The sequence below is a fragment of the Phyllostomus hastatus genome, unplaced genomic scaffold (genome assembly GCF_019186645.2).
Source record: "Phyllostomus hastatus isolate PE091 unplaced genomic scaffold, TTU_PhHast_1.1 phas_contig_524, whole genome shotgun sequence".
Taxonomy (NCBI): domain Eukaryota; kingdom Metazoa; phylum Chordata; class Mammalia; order Chiroptera; family Phyllostomidae; genus Phyllostomus; species Phyllostomus hastatus.
In genome coordinates this window covers 14,421,373-14,441,011 of record NW_025333900.1, presented here as the reverse complement: position 1 = coordinate 14,441,011, position 19,639 = coordinate 14,421,373, and the positions used below count along the sequence as shown (strand labels likewise).

The 19,639-nt window shown below is 36.3% G+C and overlaps 2 protein-coding genes across 5 annotated transcripts in view; one reads left to right on the top strand and one right to left on the bottom strand.

Annotated features, from left to right (window-relative positions):
- The window catches only part of GLMN (glomulin, FKBP associated protein), a 42,727-nt gene extending 38,508 nt beyond the window's left edge, over nt 1–4,219 (bottom strand). Inside the window, exons 1-3 of one of the 4 annotated variants that reach the window (XM_045847190.1) lie at nt 4,142–4,219; nt 3,254–3,327; nt 2,714–2,839 (exon numbers count right to left, since the gene is read on the bottom strand). In XM_045847190.1, coding sequence (XP_045703146.1) covers nt 2,714–2,839; nt 3,254–3,292 — 165 coding nt within the window. In that variant the 5' untranslated portion in view covers nt 3,293–3,327; nt 4,142–4,219. Of the gene's footprint in view, nt 1–2,713; nt 2,840–3,253; nt 3,350–4,137 lie in introns of all 4 variants that reach the window. The other 3 variants (XM_045847191.1, XM_045847192.1, XM_045847193.1) reach the window with 3 other exon arrangements.
- A 47-nt stretch (nt 4,220–4,266) lies between these two features.
- The window catches only part of RPAP2 (RNA polymerase II associated protein 2), an 88,950-nt gene continuing 73,577 nt past the window's right edge, over nt 4,267–19,639 (top strand). The window contains exons 1-6 of the mRNA XM_045847051.1: nt 4,267–4,394; nt 5,144–5,189; nt 8,520–8,634; nt 10,321–10,419; nt 10,597–10,662; nt 13,296–13,384. Of these exons, the coding sequence (XP_045703007.1) occupies nt 4,322–4,394; nt 5,144–5,189; nt 8,520–8,634; nt 10,321–10,419; nt 10,597–10,662; nt 13,296–13,384 (488 nt within the window). The 5' untranslated portion in view covers nt 4,267–4,321. The remainder of the gene's footprint in view (nt 4,395–5,143; nt 5,190–8,519; nt 8,635–10,320; nt 10,420–10,596; nt 10,663–13,295; nt 13,385–19,639) is intronic.

Below are 19,639 nucleotides of genomic sequence, written 5' to 3'. Positions count from 1 at the left end.
GCATCCTGTCTTCCTTAGCATTTAAGATCCACAGGGGCAATGATTTTTGCTTCCAGCATCTGGAGTAGAGCCTGTCACAAAATAGGTATTTCATAAATACAGGCTGAAAGATGTCTGTTACTTTTAAGTATATTTGATATTCACTGATTTGATATTTGTTCCATTTTTGTGTGGCCTGAATTTTAATAATCAGGTGTTTACTCATCAGGCATTTCTGTTATGCAGTTAGTTTTTTTCAAAATTATTAAATCTCTGTTCCATTACTACTTATTAAATAAGCCTATACTCACTTTTGAAGACTTAACTAGTTCCTGTGAGACTACTTTTCCAACTAAGCACTTCTTTCCCCTTCTATCCTATAGGTGAGTCTCTGAGAATAATTAACTATAAGATTTGAATATGATTTTGTATATCTGAGCTAAAAAATAATTTTGATGAAGTATTTTACAAATATAATCTCAGCTACAAGGTATCCAGTCATTAGGTAAATAGTGAATAGTTATGAGGAAGGGAAATAAGTACTGGCTACCCATAAGCTACAACTTGTTTAGTTTAATACTAACAGCCTTACAGGGTAAGATTATTATTCCAAATTGACAGATGAGAATGCCAAAGTTTAGAGATTATTGACATGCCCAATGTCCAACAACTAACACGTGCTAGAGCCAGGATTTGCATATGTCTATCTAGCTCCAATGCCCATGTTTTTTCCCCACTATACTCATGGTTTTCAATGGGGGCGATTTTGTTCTATACCTATCAGGGAATATGCGGCAATGTCTGGAGACATGTTTGATCATCATTAAGGGAGTCAGAATTGCTATAAAATATCAATAGGGCCAATGATGAGAAACCTTGCACTATAGTGTCTTAGGACAAACTTTGTATGGCTTTATTTAAAAAACACATTTTACATAAAGCAAATTAATAGTAAATCTTGATCAATCTTGACTATATCACCTGGCAAGAAAATTAAGTTGAAGTCAGTTTTAAAGTCTTATCAATAGACTGCTTGCATTCTATTCAATATCAGTATCTGATCAATATCAATATCAATATCAATATCAATATCAATATCTGAACCTCTGAATTTAGCAGACCATACATTTCAAAGGTGATTCTCAAGCTATAAGGACTAAGCCTCACTATGCTTAAATCTATTACTATCACCTAATCTTAGTCATGCACAAATCTACATCTTAATTTCCTATTTTTCTCCTGAGCTCCGAACCACTTTTCAACTGCCTGCTGTATCACAGAGCAACATTTCTAAAAAAAACTTACTTGCTTCCCTTCAGGAAACTTTCTCTTCTTTTTAGGTTGCCTTTTTCTGTTTGGGATATATTGTCCTCTCAGGGGCTTCTTAGAAACCCAGCCATCTTTTTCACTCCCCTCTCTCTCACCCTCACAATCAATGAGTCCCCTCTAGTCTACCCTAAAGCTTCTTTGTAAGAGCTACATGGTGCTAACCGCCAGGCAGAGCAGAGTCATAAGACCTCTGAAACCAGGCTGCACAGCTCTGAATCCTGGATTTCACATAAAAGCTCAGTTACTTTTGGGCAAGTCATTTACCTTTCAGCAACTGTTTCCTCAACTACAAAATGAATTTAATAGTAGTACATTATGGGATTCTGGAGAGGCTAAATGAGTTAACAGAAGTAAAGCACTTAAGACAGCATGTGACACACATTAGATACTCAATAAACATTAGCCACTGTTAATTTTATTATTATTAGCTAAAAGTAAAGTACTTTTGAAGGTTATCCTCTCAGAATGCAATTGGGGAAAATCAAGGACTTAAGGAAAACATTAAATTTACTTTACTTTGGGCTACAATGGTACTGTAAGCACATCAAAAAGAAATGTTTTAAGAAAAATGTCCCAATTTTCAAAAAAAAATATTTTTATTAAAAAAGGGTAAGTAAGCCCTTTAAACTACTAAGAGGCTCTATAATAACATGATTAAAAAGTTTTAGGAATCTTTCAAATACAATCAAGGTGCCCTGGATATAATCAGAGGTCAGCAGCATGACTAGATTGTTATAGGAACAAAGAAAACTTCTGTATAAATAAACAACATTATAAATGAAGAAACATTCTAAATGAAAAAAATGGAAAAAAATACGGTATTCCTTGTGCATGAAGTCCAATGTTGCCAACACTGTGTTGGAGAAAAAGTCGTTTCCGACCCCAAAAAGATCCTTTCCTATTGTAGAGAATGAGTTCTTAGATTAATTGTAGCTATATGATATTGGTCAGCTGTCCTCATCATAATATCATCTTACTTGATATTTGTTTACTATATAAATCTGGCTGGAGGAACAGAATGTGCTGATCACCAAAGGTGAATATCTAGTCTGCCTGATATTTATGTTTCTCAGTGCAATTAATGATCCAAATGCCACTTTTGGTGCTTAACCAGAAGTAATCCCAGCTCTTCTAAAGCACTTTAATTATACTTCAATTATAGCACTTATTTCAGTTATTCTGCCTCTTTATTGCTAGTTGTTTACATGTTTTTCTCTTCCACCAGACTATAAGTACCTTAAAGTATATGAGTAGTCCTAATTCCTTTTGTTTTCCAGTTCCCTACTATGAAAATTTAAGTTGACTCTTAAATGTTTGATGAGCAAATGAAAAGATGGATAATAGTATCATGTGGATATTCTCTTCCTAGTAAAGACTGAAAAGCACACACAAAGATCATACTTACCTTATTCTTTTCATTTTGAATAATTTCTAATAACTGGTCTATGTACCCTTCATCTATGCACCTTTGGCCTGCTAACTGAAATAGGCCAAAATCTTCTTCTTTAAAGTCTTGCTCTTCCAGAATTTGCTGGCAAAACAAAATAAACAAAAACAAACATGTTTAGGCAAATAAAAATTCCAGAACTACTTGGTTTATTAAATGTGTTTAAATTCTAGGTGAGTTGCACATTAGCATATGCATGAAAATTAGGATTAGCCTAATAAGTACTTTAATGAATGATCTTGAAAACCACTGTGTTAAAGAAATCTGTTAGGATCAGTATCAAAAATTTTAAAGGCTATTTAGATGTGTATGTCACGTGGAAAATAATCCAATTTGCTTCCCTGTCCTCATGCTGTTTATTCATAGGTCAAAAAAGAAAGCAAGGACTAAAAAAGATAAATAATTTGAGTGATCACAAATGTAATTAAAAATAATCTGTGCCCTCCCCATATTTTGAAAGGTATTTAACGTTAACAAAAAAAGGGAAAAATTACTTACACATCTCTTTATTATGGATTGAAGTTCTTCCACAGCCATTCTTCGTTATTTTTAAGTTTTGATGCTGAAATGTACTAATACAATGCACACTGTTAACTATCAGAAATATTACATTTAAGTATTGTTATATTTCATTCTGAGGAATTATTAGTAAATACAGTAAAGAAAAGTTTTAAAGCTGCAATGTTTTTATTGAAACAGTGTGTTAGCCTAAGAAAAGAAAAACCTTAAAAAAAACTGTGTCTTTTAGGTTTTCTAAGCATAGTTTTGCTTACTGTAGTTCTGAAAGATATAATTGAAAAAGAGAAATCCTCTAGAGCACTCCCAAGAAGACTGCAAACATGGGCTAAACAAAGCACATTAAAAAGGCAAAGTATTTCATTTCTGAGAACCTTTCCAAAAGGTGAGCCTGAAATCAGCTATAATCAACAGGGAGTTTTTTATATTTTAATGTCCGACTTGACAAAATTGAAGTCAACACTACTCACCAGGGGTAGTGGAAGTTCAAATGCCCTCCACCCCAAGTGTGACCTGGGCATTTCCCTTGAGATGCAGTCCCCAAAATAATCCCGTCAGTGAACTCAACCAGGGGCCTTCAGAGGAACTGATTCCCGTTCCCGCAGCCCATCCTTTCCGCCTGTAAGCCCGAGCCTAGCCCAGCAGTCCCAGCGCAGGTCCGCCGGGTCCTCACGGCAGCGCGCTTCAGAGCGGATAAAACACAGCGTGCGGGCGGCATCCCAGGGAAGCCATTTCTCCCGATTTTGGTTCGCCTAGGCGTTCGGGCCCCACCGCTTCGCCCGGCCTAATACGCCCGTGGCCCCGCATCTCCACGGCTCCAGGTCCGCTGCGAGCCCCAGAAGCCCGAGACCTCCCTTGCCTTCTACCTACTCTCCGGCCTGTGGCCACTTCAGCGTCGACCTCCACCTCCTCCAGCCGCGCAGGCCGCTCTCCGGGCCCCGCCCCTGTGGGCCCCGCCCCTTGCCGGCCCCGCCTCGCGCTACGCTAGGGGAGGCGGAGCCTCGGAGGGAGACGCCAGGTTCGGTCCTGGCGTTCTGATTACCGGGCACCATGGCTGAACCTGCCAGGCTGCCCTCGGCCCGCCAGAAGTCCCAGGACTCCCGTGCTTCCCGAAAGGCTGCAGGTAGGCAAAAGGGCCTCTTCTCACGTTTGGACCCTGAGAACGAGCCTCTACACAGTTCCAGACTGAGGCACGCGAGTCGCTCCTGAAAGGCTGCCCCGGAGGAGGAGGTCTTCGGAGCAGAGAAGGCCGAAAGGGCCCCACCGCCATCCTCGAGCGGTCTGGGAAAGGCCTGCGGTCGGACCCCCAGCTCTTTACACTAGCGTTCTAGGATTGTCCCCGGAATTGGCTGTACTCCAGCCTCTGCGGGAAAGGGCTGTAGAGGCCCTGGGAGCCTAGAGCTGGGGTCGCCAGAGTGAGCCAGTGACCAGGGCAGCGTCGGCAGGTTGTGTGCTCCTGCCCTTGGAACTAGCTAGCACAGGTCCTCCTTCCACTCGTACAGATGCTTCGGCGCCACGGTTCCCCGAGGTATGGGAGAACTTCCTTCCCTCTTACCCGGGAGTGAATATTTGGGGGACGGAGAGAAAGTACCCCTAAAAGTAACCACATCTCAGATTTTCAGGAGTGCTTAACTCTGCAACTATGTTTCAAGAGAAAACTAACCCAGAAAGAGGAACATGTTGACCAGGAATACTTCGGGAATCATTAATTTACAAAAGCAAATTGGGTTCCCATTCCATTTCACATGATTTGCACACAGTATTGGGATATGTGGGAAAGAAGAAAAGATGGTATAGTTTGGAAAGAAATATGGCCTGTAATCTAGTGTACTTGAGTAAAACTTGATCTGCTGTTTTTTCTTTTAATTTTAGGTACTAAACAGACAAGTACCTTGAAACAAGAAGATGCTTCTAAAAGGTAGGAGAACTATTTGGACAACTGCATTTGCTTGGCTGTTTGTCCCCTATTAATTGAACCATATTTAAAAACAATAATGGGTGCTACCTTAAAGAAAATTATTATCAGAAGGGGAAGATCTGGGAAGCACTATAAATTCTCACATACACTGTTACATGCCCCTACTCCACGGTTTAAGAAAACCAAAGTCAGACACTTTTAGATTGCTGATGAAGGTATGAGTATATGTAGAAAGGTGTCTATGGGAATAAACATTCCTGAAATAACCACATATTCCTTTGCTACCTTTTTGGAGACTTTTTTTTTTTGCTTTATACACCAGAGACTACAAGAAACCTTTTATGTTTTTTGTTTATATTATGTCTATATTTTCAGAAGAAAGTTGTCTTATACTGCCTCTTGGCTTTTCCTAAAAGAGCAAGAATTATCGCTTGTCACAAAAGGTTTCTAGAATAGGACTTGTCCATGAGTATGAGTAAAATAACTTGTATCTATGATATTTTATGAAATATTGACTTTGGCCTTAAATTACTCATTTTTAAAAAAATTGTTTACTTAGTGTAAGATATGCCAGACCTGTTAGGCCCTGAGGATGTAATTTTGAAGAGAAATAGACACAATTCCTATCTAGTGCAACAGAAATACCAATTGTATTATCACAAGTAAATTCATAATTACAAATTGTGTTAAGTGTTATAAATGAGGAGGAATTCGTAACAGAGTCTAATTTAGCTGGACATTGGCAGGAAGGGTGGCGGGTTTTCAGGGAAGGGCTTCTCAGAAAGTAATTAAGCTGAGACCTGAAGGCTAAAGTAGGCATTAACCAGACAGTAGTGAGGAGAGGGAGAACTCCAGCTAGAAATGGCAGTATGTGTGACAAGGTTTAGCCATTTAAGAAAAGGCACATGGGATGCACAGGGTGGTGTGCAGCATTCTGACCTAGGGAAGAAAGGCTCATAGGACAAGGTTAGAAAGGCAGGATTCCATTTATACAGTACCTGGCTATGGTGAGAAATGTAGATCTTCTACATGTAAATGGGGAAACTTTAATAAAGTAATAGGATTTAAGTTTTAAAAGTCTTAAGATGTTAAGGATGGTGATCGCCTGGGATGGAGAAATTGTATAGATTTGAGATCGGTTTTTGGAAAATACAGGTATATCTAAGAGATATCGCAGGTTCGGTTTCTGACCACCACAATAAAGCGAGTTGTCATCGTTTTACTGGTGGAGGACCTTTGACTTCAATTTGTAAAAAAAAAATGCAGTACCTGCCAAGTGCAATGACGAGAAGTGCAATGAAACGAGGAATGCCTGTATTTCCCTGTGGAGCAGCATGATTGTATTGACTTCTCTTTGAATAATATTGCGACTCTCTTCAGCACGGATCTGACTGCAAACCTAAGGAGATTATATTTTATTTTGAGCACTACAGTTTGTGGAATGTAGATAAGCTGAAATGTAATTTTAGTAGATCATACAAGATGATGAAATAATTAAACATCCATGTGAGTAACCAAATAGTTGTTGAGGGGAGTAGTCCTTTATAAATTTATTCCAACTGCAAAATACTTCTACATTCCGTCCAGGTGAATACTTTTAAGCCAGAAATTAAAGAACTCTGCAAAAGTATAAAAAGTCCACTCTCTTAATACTAAATTTTTAATTTAAAAACACGTTAAAATGTAATGGTATATTATTGATAAATAGATGCTTTAAAATTTTCTAACTTTTGATCTTAATATGTAACTATTGGCAGATGTAATTTACATAAACAAAAAGCTCTAATTTTAAGACTGTAAAGGAATGCTGAGACCAAAAAGTTTGAGAACCACTGCTGTATACCACACCACCTGTCATTACTTCTGATAGAGGGCAACTGTGAGACCTGGCTATCCATGGGAAGCAGCTATAGGTATCCGTTAATTAATAGAAGTGTAGCTGTTAATGCAGGTTGAGATACTAAACGATTAAATTGGCAATTCCTAATGCAGGTTATGTACTCGTCTTAGTACATGCCATAGCTCTTACCGGCAGCAGAAAAAGAAAAATAATATAATGTTTTTCATAAAGCTAAATATAGTCAGTATAAAGAACTGCCTTTTAATCTGTGTTCATGTCTTTTAGACTTCTTTGATCTACTTATGGCCTTTATGAAATAATGGGAAAATGGGTGTTGGCTGTAAATTTATTCTTGTTTTGATGTCCGTGTTTGTTACTGGTTGGCTATCCCATGTCAGTGCTACAAATTGTTTTGTAAAACTATTGCTCCAGGCAAGAAATTGAAGGCTAAAGTTTTAAAGCTAGGGAGAAAAGTGGAGTGCATTCTAGGTCCAGATATGAGAGCCACGTCAAGGTCCTGGAGGCCAGCAAAGGTTGATCTAGTAGGCAAGTGCAGGAAAGGAGCAAATACATCACCAGGATAGTTGGTATCTTTGATCATATGGCAGTGATCCTCAACCCTGGTGCACACTAGTATTTAGAGCACTTTTAAGAAAACACCAACAACCAGTCCCCATCCTCAGAGATTCTGTTTTAATGAGCCTGTAGTGGGACCTGGGCATAGTATCATTTTGAAAAAAAATCTCTTCAAATGATTCTAACAATCAGCTAGGATTGAAAACCACTGCCCTAGAGCTGTTGTTGGATCCAATAGCCTGTGCTTTTCTGTTCCAATAATGTGTGGGGCAGGCAAAGGCTGACGAGTCCCATTGGTCCTTCCCTAGGAAGGACCAGCCTTCCTAGGATGATTGCTGTTTTCCTAAACTATAGTTATGTCAATATAGTTATTTAATAAGACTGTACAACAAAAAATAAACCCTTCTTTGCAATCATGATTCTGTCCTGTCAGTCTGGGCCATCTGTTAACTTTTGAGACAACACAAATACATTTTTGCTTGTAAGAAACAGCCAAAATTATATTTTTCCTCTCTGATCTCTTATTTATAAGGATTTGGGAGGAAAATCTCCCTTTTCAGGTACACACAAAAGTAATAAACTCTAGCTGAAAAAAAGATTTCACCTTGTTTTTGTTCTTTTTTTTTCTGTAGGAATCTCTCAAGTTATTTTTTTATTTTTTATTTTTTTTGTGCTCTGGGTTCTGGAAATCAAATAATCTACCTATTGTGGCTGACTTCCTATGTGCACAGTGCAACAAGTAGCTTGTTTCCTTTTTGAAAAATATTGGATCAAAAGTAGCAGCATGAAAAATATAAATTTAAGTAGCAAAAGAGTAAGTTGTTAGTGTTGCATTTAAAAACAGAAAATTGGCTATGATAAAACTTATAAGTACAATACCTTGTATATTTTAATAATTCTTTTTTTAATTTTAGGAAAGCAGAACTAGAAGAGATTGTGAGAAGGAAGATTAAATTTGAGAGAAAAGCTCTACATATTGTTGAACAGCTTTTAGAAGAAAATATTACAGAAGAATTCGTAAAGGAGTGTGTATGTGTTGACAAATTATTACTTTCGTCGTAGTAGAAAATCTTTAAATCTGTGCAACATGAAACTTACTTGCTTATTGAAATCTTTGAATCTGTTCTCAGTCACCACGTACAGGTAACATGCGGTATAATTCATGCACTTTAAAATGATCATTTTTGCATTTTGTACAATGATTTGAAATGCACTAATGACAAATTACACGCCTTAGTAGTAGTTGTTTTAACCAGTCTGCTAATCTCACTTGATTTTCATCATGTGCACTAATGATCCCATTGTTATTTTCTGTATTCTATATGTTGTCCTATTTTAGTAACAGAAGATTATTTTTGTTAATATAATTCCATTAATTTGAATTTTTTTAAAAGATTTTATTTATTTTTAGACAGAGGGGAAAGGAGAAGAGAGGAAGGGAAACATCAATGTGTGGTTGTCTCTCTCGCACCCCTACTGGGGACTTGACCTGCAACCCAGGCTTGTGCCCTGACTGGGAATTGAACCAGCAGCCCTTTGGTTTGCAGGCTGGCACTCAATTCACTGAGTCACACGAACTAGGGCAAAAAGTTTTTTAATTTATTGATTTTAGAGAGAGAGGGAGGGAAGGGGAGAAGAGGGAGAGAAACATTAATAAGTTGTTCCACTTATTTATGTATTCATTGCTTGATTCTTATATGTACCCTGACCGGATGTCCAACCCACAACCTTGGTGTATCAGGACGATGCTCTAAGCAACTGAGTTACCTGACCAGGGCTGGATATTTTAAAAACCTCAAATATAGAGCCTTTATGACTTAACAAATAACAAGAAAATTACAATCTGTATTTTTTCCCCTAAATGGCTCTATTACAGTACAATTTTGAATGGAAATTTCTATTATATATTCTTAATTGTTTAGAGAAAACAATTAAAACTCAGGGCTTCTATTGCAAAAGTGATTCTTAGTGTGGCTCAGAGATTTTTTTTAAACAAGAGGAATATAAATATAGTATTTAAATTGATATAGGTAACTGCATCAGAATCTTCATAATGACTCTAAAGATAAACACAAACCAGAAATGCTTCATTGGAAAAAGGTACCTTATAGCACTTGGAATAAAAAGTTTTCAGTCCCTTCAAAAACAGAACTTCAAAAATAATGTCAGGAAGTGGGATTATTTGAATAGGAAGATGTCAATAGAAAAAAATTTGATATTAGCTTATTAACTATCACTTCACTTTCCTCCTGTATAGTTTTTACAGAAGCTGGAAGATTTTGCACAAAAATTTGTATAGGAGTTACAGTGACCTTTGTTATACTTTGTTTTTTAAGATTGTGCTTTAAAAATAGATAAAATTATATCTTATTATTTTATGTGGTTTATTTTTTGAATAATACTTTTTAAAAGTAAAGTAATACCATCAGTATTGCACCATAGCTTCCTTCTGCCCAGAATTATGAACTGTATAATCTACAAAGATGCATAGTCTACTGTGGCAGAAGTTTTTTATTTTTGTTCTTTTTAAATAATTGCTAACATTTTTGAGTTCTTTGTATCAAGACCACTTTTCTAAGTTCTTTTTCTATATTTTTCTCCTCTGATTCTAACATCAAACCTATGAGATAGGTACTATTGCTGTGTTTTCAGATGAGATCTAAATGAAATCCTTCTAATAATCTGGGCTGGGGTGTCCCTTTTATTTCATTACAGGGGAAGTTCATCACACCTGCTCACTACAGCGATGTTGTGGATGAACGTTCTATTATTAAGCTCTGTGGTTATCCCTTATGTCACAACAAGCTAGGAATTGTAAGTAATTTATATAGAGAGAGATTTTTAATTTTTATATATATCAAAATACTTTGTAGAAAAAACAAGAAGTGAAACTGAGGTCATGAACTAATGATATGATACATAAATAACTTGTAATATAAGTTCAAATTTATTACTTGAATTCTTTTGTAAGCTATACTTTCTATTCTTTAGGTACCAAAACAGAAATATAAAATTTCTACCAAAACCAACAAAGTCTATGATATTACTGAAAGAAAGGTAAGTTTAAAGTACATTTTCAATTTGGCAGTTAATTTTTAATATTATACTAAATGAAATTCTAAAAATAACTTTAAAGTCTTACCTTTTAGAAAATAGTCACATTAAAAACTTTTATTTGTAGATACGTTATTCAAGGTATTTTAAAACATTCTATGCTTATGATGCTTTAATTAATTCTTGAACTTTTAAAAATTAAGTGTTTATTGGCACAAATTCAGGTAAGTAAATCATGGAACTGAATAGAGAAGAAGAAACAGACTTTCCACATACGTGGACACTTGATATATGACAGCAGTATTATGACAGCAGGAAAGGGTGTGTTACTCCATAAATAGTACTGACACAATTAGTTATCCATATGTAAAAAACAAAAATTCACCTCTATTTCAATGTACACTCAAAGAGGCCAATTTTAGGTTAATGAAGGACCTAAGTGTAAAAGACAAACCTTTTCAAAGATAATATGGGAGAATATCTTTATAAACTTGGACTAGAGAGAATTTCTTAAATAAGAAATTACAGACTGTAGAGGAAAAGCTAATAAATTTTGTACATTAAAATTAATGTTTGCTTCTTAGAGGTTTCCAAAAAAGAGTGAAAAGATAAGTTCCAAATAAGGAGTTATATTACTATCATATCTGACCATAGATTCATAACCAAAAAATATAGTCTATAAGAAAAAACTAAATAATCTAACAAAAGTTTTATAAAAGAAACTTGAGTGACTAATGAATGTATGAAAAGGTACTCAACCTTAATCAGGAAAATAGCAAATAAAAACACATTTGAGTTGTTTTCACAGTCCCTAAATTAACCAAATTATAAAATCTGTCGGTATTAGTAACTGTGTATACTGCTGGTCAAATGAAAATTGGTACAACCTCTTTGAAAAACTGGCATTATCTAGTAAAGCCAAATTTGCATATTCTGTATGACCAAGCCTTTCTGTTCTTTGGTATACATCCAAAGGAAATTCTTGCTTGTGTGCTCAAGTACATATGTATATGAATGTTCTTAGATAAATAAAGTATTGTATATGCATAAATGGGATGTTATTTTCCCCTAAAAACTTAAAAAGTAGGAAATTCTGATACTTGCTACAACATGGATGAAATTTAAAGACGTTCTAAGTGAAGCAAGCCAACACAAAAGGACAAATACATGCTTCCATTTATCTGAGGTAACCAGAGTAGTCAAATTCATGAGACAAAGTAGAATGATAGTTGTCAGAGAAGGCAGAGATGGAGAGTTACTGTTTAATTGGTGTAGAGTTTCAGTTTTACAAGATGAAGAGAGTTCTGATGATTGGTGGTGATGGTTGCACAACAGTGAGAAGATACCTAACGCCATTGAACCATACACTTTAAAATGATTGAGATGGTAAATTTTGCATATTTTACCACATTTTAAAAAAATTTTAATAATTGTAAAAAAAGAGTTCATGGTAACACTGTAGTGATTGCAACAAAATTAGAAACAACTCTAATGTCCATAAACATTAAATAAAGGGTAGGGTACTTACACAGTGTAATGTAAGACGCAGTGTAAATGAATAAGCTACAGCTTTGTGAATTAATCTAAAAAAACATAATGTAGAACAAGAAACAAGAATATATTAATAGCATGATTCCATTCAGGCAGAGTTTAAAAAGCAAATATGAGTGACAAATTTTATAAGACTATATGAGGCCTGTTTGGAAAAAGTCCAGTCATTATTAATGTAACGAGAATGGTTTGCGTGCCATTGATATAATCTAGCAGCCTAGGAGAGTGGACTGGAATGCACATGCATGACCAATGAGGACTTCACTGTACTCGTCAGCTGGGATGGTAGACAATGTTGAATGAGCATGTGTACTGTGTGGCCATCACATTCAAAATGACTGAGAGAGTAGAGCAGTGACTCTGCATCAGATTTTCAGTTAAGCTTGGACATTCCTCTGTGGAAAATATTTGGATGATTCAGAACACCTCAGCTATGGGAAACTGGTGGTTGGCAGTTTCATCACAACAACGTGCCTGCTCATGCATCATGTCTTGTGCAGAGTTTTTTGGTGAAACATCAAATCACCCAGGTCACTCAACCCTCCTCCAGCTCAAATTTGGTGCCCTGCAACTTCTAGCTTTTCCCAAACCTACGATCACCTTTGAAAGGGGAGAGATTTCAGATTATCAGTGAGATTCAGGAAAATATGACGGGGCAGCTGATGGTGATTAGGAGAACTTTGTAAGGTCCCAAGGTGCCTACTTTGAGGCATCATTGTGTTGTGGTACAGTGTTTCTTGTATCTTGTATCTTCTTCAATAAATGTCTCTGTTTTTTATATTACATGGCTGCATACCTTCTGGACAGACCTCATATGTAGGTAGCAAAACTAAAATAAAGCAAGGACATGAGTGACAAAATGTACGATAGCGATTACCTCTTGGGAATGTGGAGCATGATGCCATCCGGGAGCGTCACATAGTGGCCTTCAACAGTTACCACACCTTATTCCTTACACTGGGTGGTAGATTCATGGGTTTCATTATTTTCTTTGAACTACATATTTATGTTTTATACTCTCTTCTGTATATATGTTGTGTTTTACAATTTAAAAAAATCCTAATTAGTTTTAAATTTTTTTTCAGTGTTTCTGCAGCAATTTTTGTTACAAAGCATCTAAGTTCTTTGAAGCACAAATTCCTAAATCTCCAGTGTGGGTTCGAGAAGAAGAAAGGTAATTTAAATCATTATGTATACGTTCATTCACATATTCTTTTTTTTTAATGTATTTTATTGATTATGCTATTACAGTTGTCCCATTTCCCTCCTTCTCTCCCCTCCACCCTGTACCCCCTCTCCCCCTCACGTTCCCCCCCTTTAGTTCATGTCCATGTATCATGCTTATGAGTTTTTAGCTTCTACATTTCCTGTACTATTCTTGCCCTCCCCCTATCTATTTTCAACCTACATTCTATGCTACTTATTCTCTATACCTTTTCCCCTTCTCTCCTTCTCCCACCCCCCCGCTGCTAGCCCTCCATGTGCCCTCCATATCTGTGGTTCTGTTCCTGTTCTAGTTGTTTACTTAGTTTCTTTTGGTTTTGTTTTAGGTGTGGTTGTTAATAATTGTGAGTTTGCTGTCCTTTTACTATACATGTCTTTTCTTTATCTTCTTTTCTTAGATAAGTCTCTTTAGCATTTCATAAAATAAGGGCTTGGTGATGATGAACTCCTTTAACTTGACCTTATCTGAAAAGCACTTTATCTTCCCTTCCATTCTAAATGAGAGCTTTGCTGGATACAGCAATCTGGGATGTAGGTCCTTGTTTTTCATGACTTGGAATACTTCTTTCCAGCCCCTTCTTGCCTGTAAGGTCTCTTTGGAGAAATCAGCTGACAGTCTGATGGGAACTCCTTTGTAGGTGACTGTCCCCTTATCTCTTGCTGCTTCTAGGATTCTCTCCTTCGTTTTTACCTTGGCTAATGTAATTATGATGTGCCTTGGTGTGTTTCTTCTTGGGTCCAACTTCTTTGGGGCTCTCTGAGCTTCTTGGATTTCTTGGAAGACTGTTCCCTTTGCCAGATTGGGGAAGTTCTCCTTTATTATTTGTTCAAATACGTGCTCAATCTGTTGCTTTTCTCCTTCCCATTCTGGTACCCCCTATAATTCGGATGTTGGAACGTTTAAAGGTGTCCTGGATGCTCTTAAGCTTTTCTTCGATTTTTTTGAATTCTTATTTCATCATGCTTTCCTGCTTGGTTGATTCTATCTTCCTTCTGGTCCACTGTATTGTTTTGAGACTCAGATTCCTTCCTTTCACTATTGGCTCTCCTCCGCGTATCTTCCTGCATCTCTTTTATGGTAACCTACATCCTTTCATCTAAATTGCGCCCAAAATCAACCAATTCTGTGAGCTTTCTGATCACCAGTGTTTTGAACTGTGCATCTGATAGATTGGCTATTTCTTGGTCGCTCAAAAGGATGAGTCCTGGGGGACTGATCTGTTCTGTTGGAAACATGTCTTATGTCTTTCCCTGTCTCTCTCTTTTTTTTTTTTTTTTTTTCCGGTCTGGTCGCTCTTGTTATGGTGGGGGGCGGAGCCTTAGGTGTTCACCGGGGCTGAGCACCCCGGTCGCTAGATTGTGACGTTAATGTGGGGGCAGAGCGGGAGGGAACAATGGCGGTAGTTCCGTTCTCCTGGGCTCAGACCCTTCTTTGGGATCCTGGGCTGCGAGCTCTGCCCTGGTCCACAATCACTGCATCACTGGGTCCGGAAGCCACAGCTTGCGTACTCAGGGATCACCGCTGCGTTCTTGCGCCCCGGATGGCTGTCGCGCTGATTTCACGCCAAATTTTCCCCGACCTCCGCGCGCCGACGATGCGCGCCAGCCCCGCACCCGCTGGGCTCATCGTCTCCTACCAGTCTGGATGTACAGGTCTACTTCAACTTCTTGGCTGTCCGACTTCCATTCAGATAAATCCTCTGTCAGTTCTGAGTGATATTCTATTTGTAAATTATTGTTGTTCTAATCTTGGTTGTGTGAGGAGGTACGGTGCGTCCACCTATTCCTCCATCTTGCCGGACGTCCATTCACATTTTCTAAAAATTTCTTTCTGCTTTTTGAGGTATGCAGGGAATAGGTCTAGCCACTTTGGAATATTACCACTGTATACATTTTAATTGTGGGGAAATGGTTATATTTTAAGCATAGCTATTAAGGATTTTATACTTAAAGTCAGGAAATTCATATAGATATTATTCGTTTTTGTTTTAGTTTTAATCACAAACCTGAACTTTGCTTCCTGTTAGAGCAGTTACTTCTCTTTTTTTAAAGATTTAATTGATTGTATTCAGTGATTCATGAATCAAGCATCATCACATCTAGTGAACAGAAGAGTGCTCTCAGCCAGTTATTTCTTTTAATATTTGTATTAATATAGTAGTCCTGGAGTAAGAACGTTAAATTTTTTCAGAAGATACCGGATCTTGGGATCCAACTTAACAGACTTTTTTGTTAGGAAACTGTGTACTAAGATTAAAAAGTTTAGATTACTAATTTGTTCAATCTTTATTAAAAATCAGTACAATGTTTTATAATTTCAAGAATTCCAATTGAGAGTCACTTTTAGCAAAAAAGAAAAAGTTTATGGACATTCTTGGGATTTTGCCTTGGCAAAATATTTGAACATTTATAACATTTTAGTAGTTGCCAAATTTGAGAAAAAAAATTACTATTGCAGGGCAAATAAATGGCATAATCTTGTAAAAACAGTAACAAAAATCATTGTTATATAATTAAACTATATTGTCTAGAAATTCCAAACAAAGGCTTAAACTAATGAGGTAATGTGCCAAATAAGTCATGTTTGGTAGAGAATATAACAACATAAGGCAATATTATTTGTAGTAAAATAGGATCTGTACTAAATAAAGTCAATGACGTAAGTGTACTGAGATGCAAGTTGATGAAAGGTCTTTGCCTATAAAAACAAAACAACTCTTAGTCTTATCTGATACACTGTGTAGTATGACACTACTATATATTCACCTAACATCAGTTGTACTGATGGAAGTATCTCTGTTGGCAGACACCTTTGCCTGATGATTTATTCCTGTGTGGTTTAGAATATGTAAACTATATATGGCTTTTGTTATTTGAATTAAATATAAAAGCAACTAAATTGTTCATTTCTTCTATTTGACATTCTCATTTAGAGGATAAAAGATTGTAGCATTGTCTGACTGGACAATGAAGCTGGGAGCACCTTTTAAACTATTATTCTATTTCTACTTTCTTAATATTTCTTTCACCAGAGCTGCCCTTTGCCTTCTTAGCCCTGCATTAGCAACATTTCCCATTTCACACTGTTAAAGCCAGTGTCTTCTGACGTTCTCCTTAACTTTGCTTCCAAACGTATCTTCTCTACTTCTTAAACTTAGCCCTTTCATTTAGCCAGTCATCATATCTGCTTTGGCTACTGCAAAACCATTTACCAAACCACCTTTCCCGTCATCTCCGTGTTCTTCAAATAGTTATTGTTACTCCTTTAGCTAATTTAAAGTCGATCTTCCCTCTGACGTTTTTCTAAATCTTACCATCTTATGTTTAGAATGACTACTTTTTCCTAAAATATGAAGCTCTGTCACTTTATATTTGTGGTTCTTAAAATTCTACCATATATATATATGTAGAATATATATATATGCCACTCCCTATCTCACTAAAAAAGAAAGATGAAAATGGCCTTGGTTTCCCTAATGTAAGCTAATCAATTCAGTTTACATTTAAAATGTGTATTATGTGCTTAATTCCTGCAAGGTTACACACATGAATGAAACCCAACCTGTGAGTTTAAATTTAAATCTCATTGGGACGGCAAAAATTTGCAAGTACAACAAATTTGTACCTATTTTAATGGGGACCTGTTATGTAAGTAGTGAGAATAAAATATTTCACAATGAGAAACTGTAAGCAGATATGAGAAAATAAACTTGTAGGGGTGAGTTGGGGTGTTGGAAGTAGGTAATAAGGACATTAGCTCACTTGAAATAAAAGGTATGTTTGGGGGAAGAAATAGAAGATAATAATATATAACAAGAGACCAACTGAGTTTGGTACATCCTCAAGCACTGAGGAGCCATCAAATGTTTTTAAACGAATTTAATCTGGCATTGGCATACATGAATTGAAGAAAGGATCATAATTAAATAGCCAAAAGGGTCCTTGGAGATAATTTAATCCAACTTCTATCAAACACGCTCAGAAAGAGTAAGAGTATTTCTTAAGCTATTGATAGAGTCTGTAATACACAATTGTCACATTGTGCATAGTATATGAGGAGTGACCCCCAAAAAACCTGGAATTTATTTATTAAAAATTATGTATTCTTACATGTTTAAACTTCAGTCACTTTTAAAGTACTCTCCATTTGATGCAGTACACCCACTGAGATTTTTTTCTACTCAAAACAGTTTTTGAACTCACTGACTTTGATGCCTTTTAGAGCTCTCCAATTTTTTATATCACCTCTTCTACATTTGCAAAACGTTTCTGTGAGGATTTTTTTTTTATCCAGGGAAACAAAAGTCACCTGGGGAGAGATTGGATGAATAGGGAGGTTGGATCATGGAGGTCATGCCATTTTTTGGTCAAAAACTGTTGAATGCTCAGTGCTGGTGTGTGCAGATGCACTTGTAAATCACCCATCATGATATGGCAAACGTATTGAAAGAGTCTTCAAAAAAATTCAGTGAAGCCAAATGCAGCCTGTCACCGTAATGCCAGCTGGTCCACTGATACTGATGGGTTCCTAGAACACTCACCTAGTGGGGAAGTGTGTACTACAAGGGGCCCACTCTCCAGCAGATAATTCCAGGTTTCATTTGGGTGCCCCCTTGTAACTGCAGCTCTAATTTATGTATAATATGTATAATACTTGCCAGTATATAACCATATCAGTATCAGTGTTACCTTAATTTCTAAGTTCTATGGGCAAGGATTATGTCAGTTTATTTAATGAATCCACTAGATGTCACTGTGTTTTCACAGAAAATGTTTGATAACTTTATGTTTGCTGATGATCAGAATTCTAGAATTCAGTATTTTAAAAAGTTTGTCTAGTTATTGCACATATAACAAACTCAACAGAAATGTGATATTTTAAAGAAAGTCTGCTCAAATATGAAATGGGGTATATAACATTCAGAACCTATTTTCTTTTAAAGCGGGAAAAAAGGCTTCTTTCAAATGGTTGCATTTAGTATTTAATACAGAGGTATTTTTATTAATTTAAACTGAATCATAATAAATAAATCACATCATCCCAGTAATTTAATGGTAGTTATCTTATTACTAATATTTTATTAATTATAGAGTACTTATTTAATAATCATAATTTTAAAATAAGAATACATTTTAAAATGTACTCAAATAGTTAAATATTGCAATGACTTCCAAAATTTTTGACTATAATAAATACATGTTACATTATTCATCACATACATATAACAAAGTTTTTATGAAACAATACTTATCCTCACTATATGAAAGCCTCTGATATTTTGTACTTTACTGTTGCTTTTTTAAAATGCTGGTAGCAACCAACTGAATTGGTTATCTTGATTAGCAGTTTTAAGAGCACTGCTTTGTTGGATCTAGATTAGGTTTTTTTTGTTTTATTATAGAAAAGACTGCTACCAGCGCTAAGCCTCAGTTTCCTCATTTGTAAAGTAGAAAGTTGCATTTAAGGTCTTAGTTCCCTTTAGTTTTAATGTTTTATAGTTCTTAGTCCATCTGCTATTATAGTGAAAGTTTACTAGATAAGGGAATGTTTTATTTATAAAAATGATAAAAATTAAAATTATTAGCATAAGACTAGGAAACTTATCCTACCTTGTCATTGTGAGGAAGTCTGTCACCTTTAAGAATTTAGACTAAAAGTTACTGACTTAAATAATTTTTAACTCTTCAGTCTATAAAAATGAAAGCTCATAAAGAATTGGATCAAAGTTGTTAAATTATGAAGAAAAAGCAGGAATGCTTTATACCATGTCCAGAACAACTTTAAGTTGACTTCTGCAGAAACACATGACCTTTTTTTTTTTTTTTTTTAATATATTTAGTCCTCTGCCTGAGGCTCGAACAGGCATTCTTTTTTTTTTTTTTAAGATTTATTTATTTTTAGAGAGGGAAGGGGGTTGGGGAGAGAGGGGGAGAGAGAGAGAGAGAGACAGAGACAGAGACAGAGACAGAGACATCAATGTGCGGTTGCTGAGGGTCATGGCCTGCAACCCAGGCATGTACCCTGACTGGGAATTGAACCTGCAACACTTGGTTCGCAGCCCACGCTCAATCCACTGAGCTACGCCAGCCAGGTGAAACACATGATCTTAACACACCATTTGGAAATAGAATACTGAATTTGACACAATTCGGTTTTTCTTACATTACAGTGAAAGCAAATATAAACTTTTTTACCAGGTTCTAA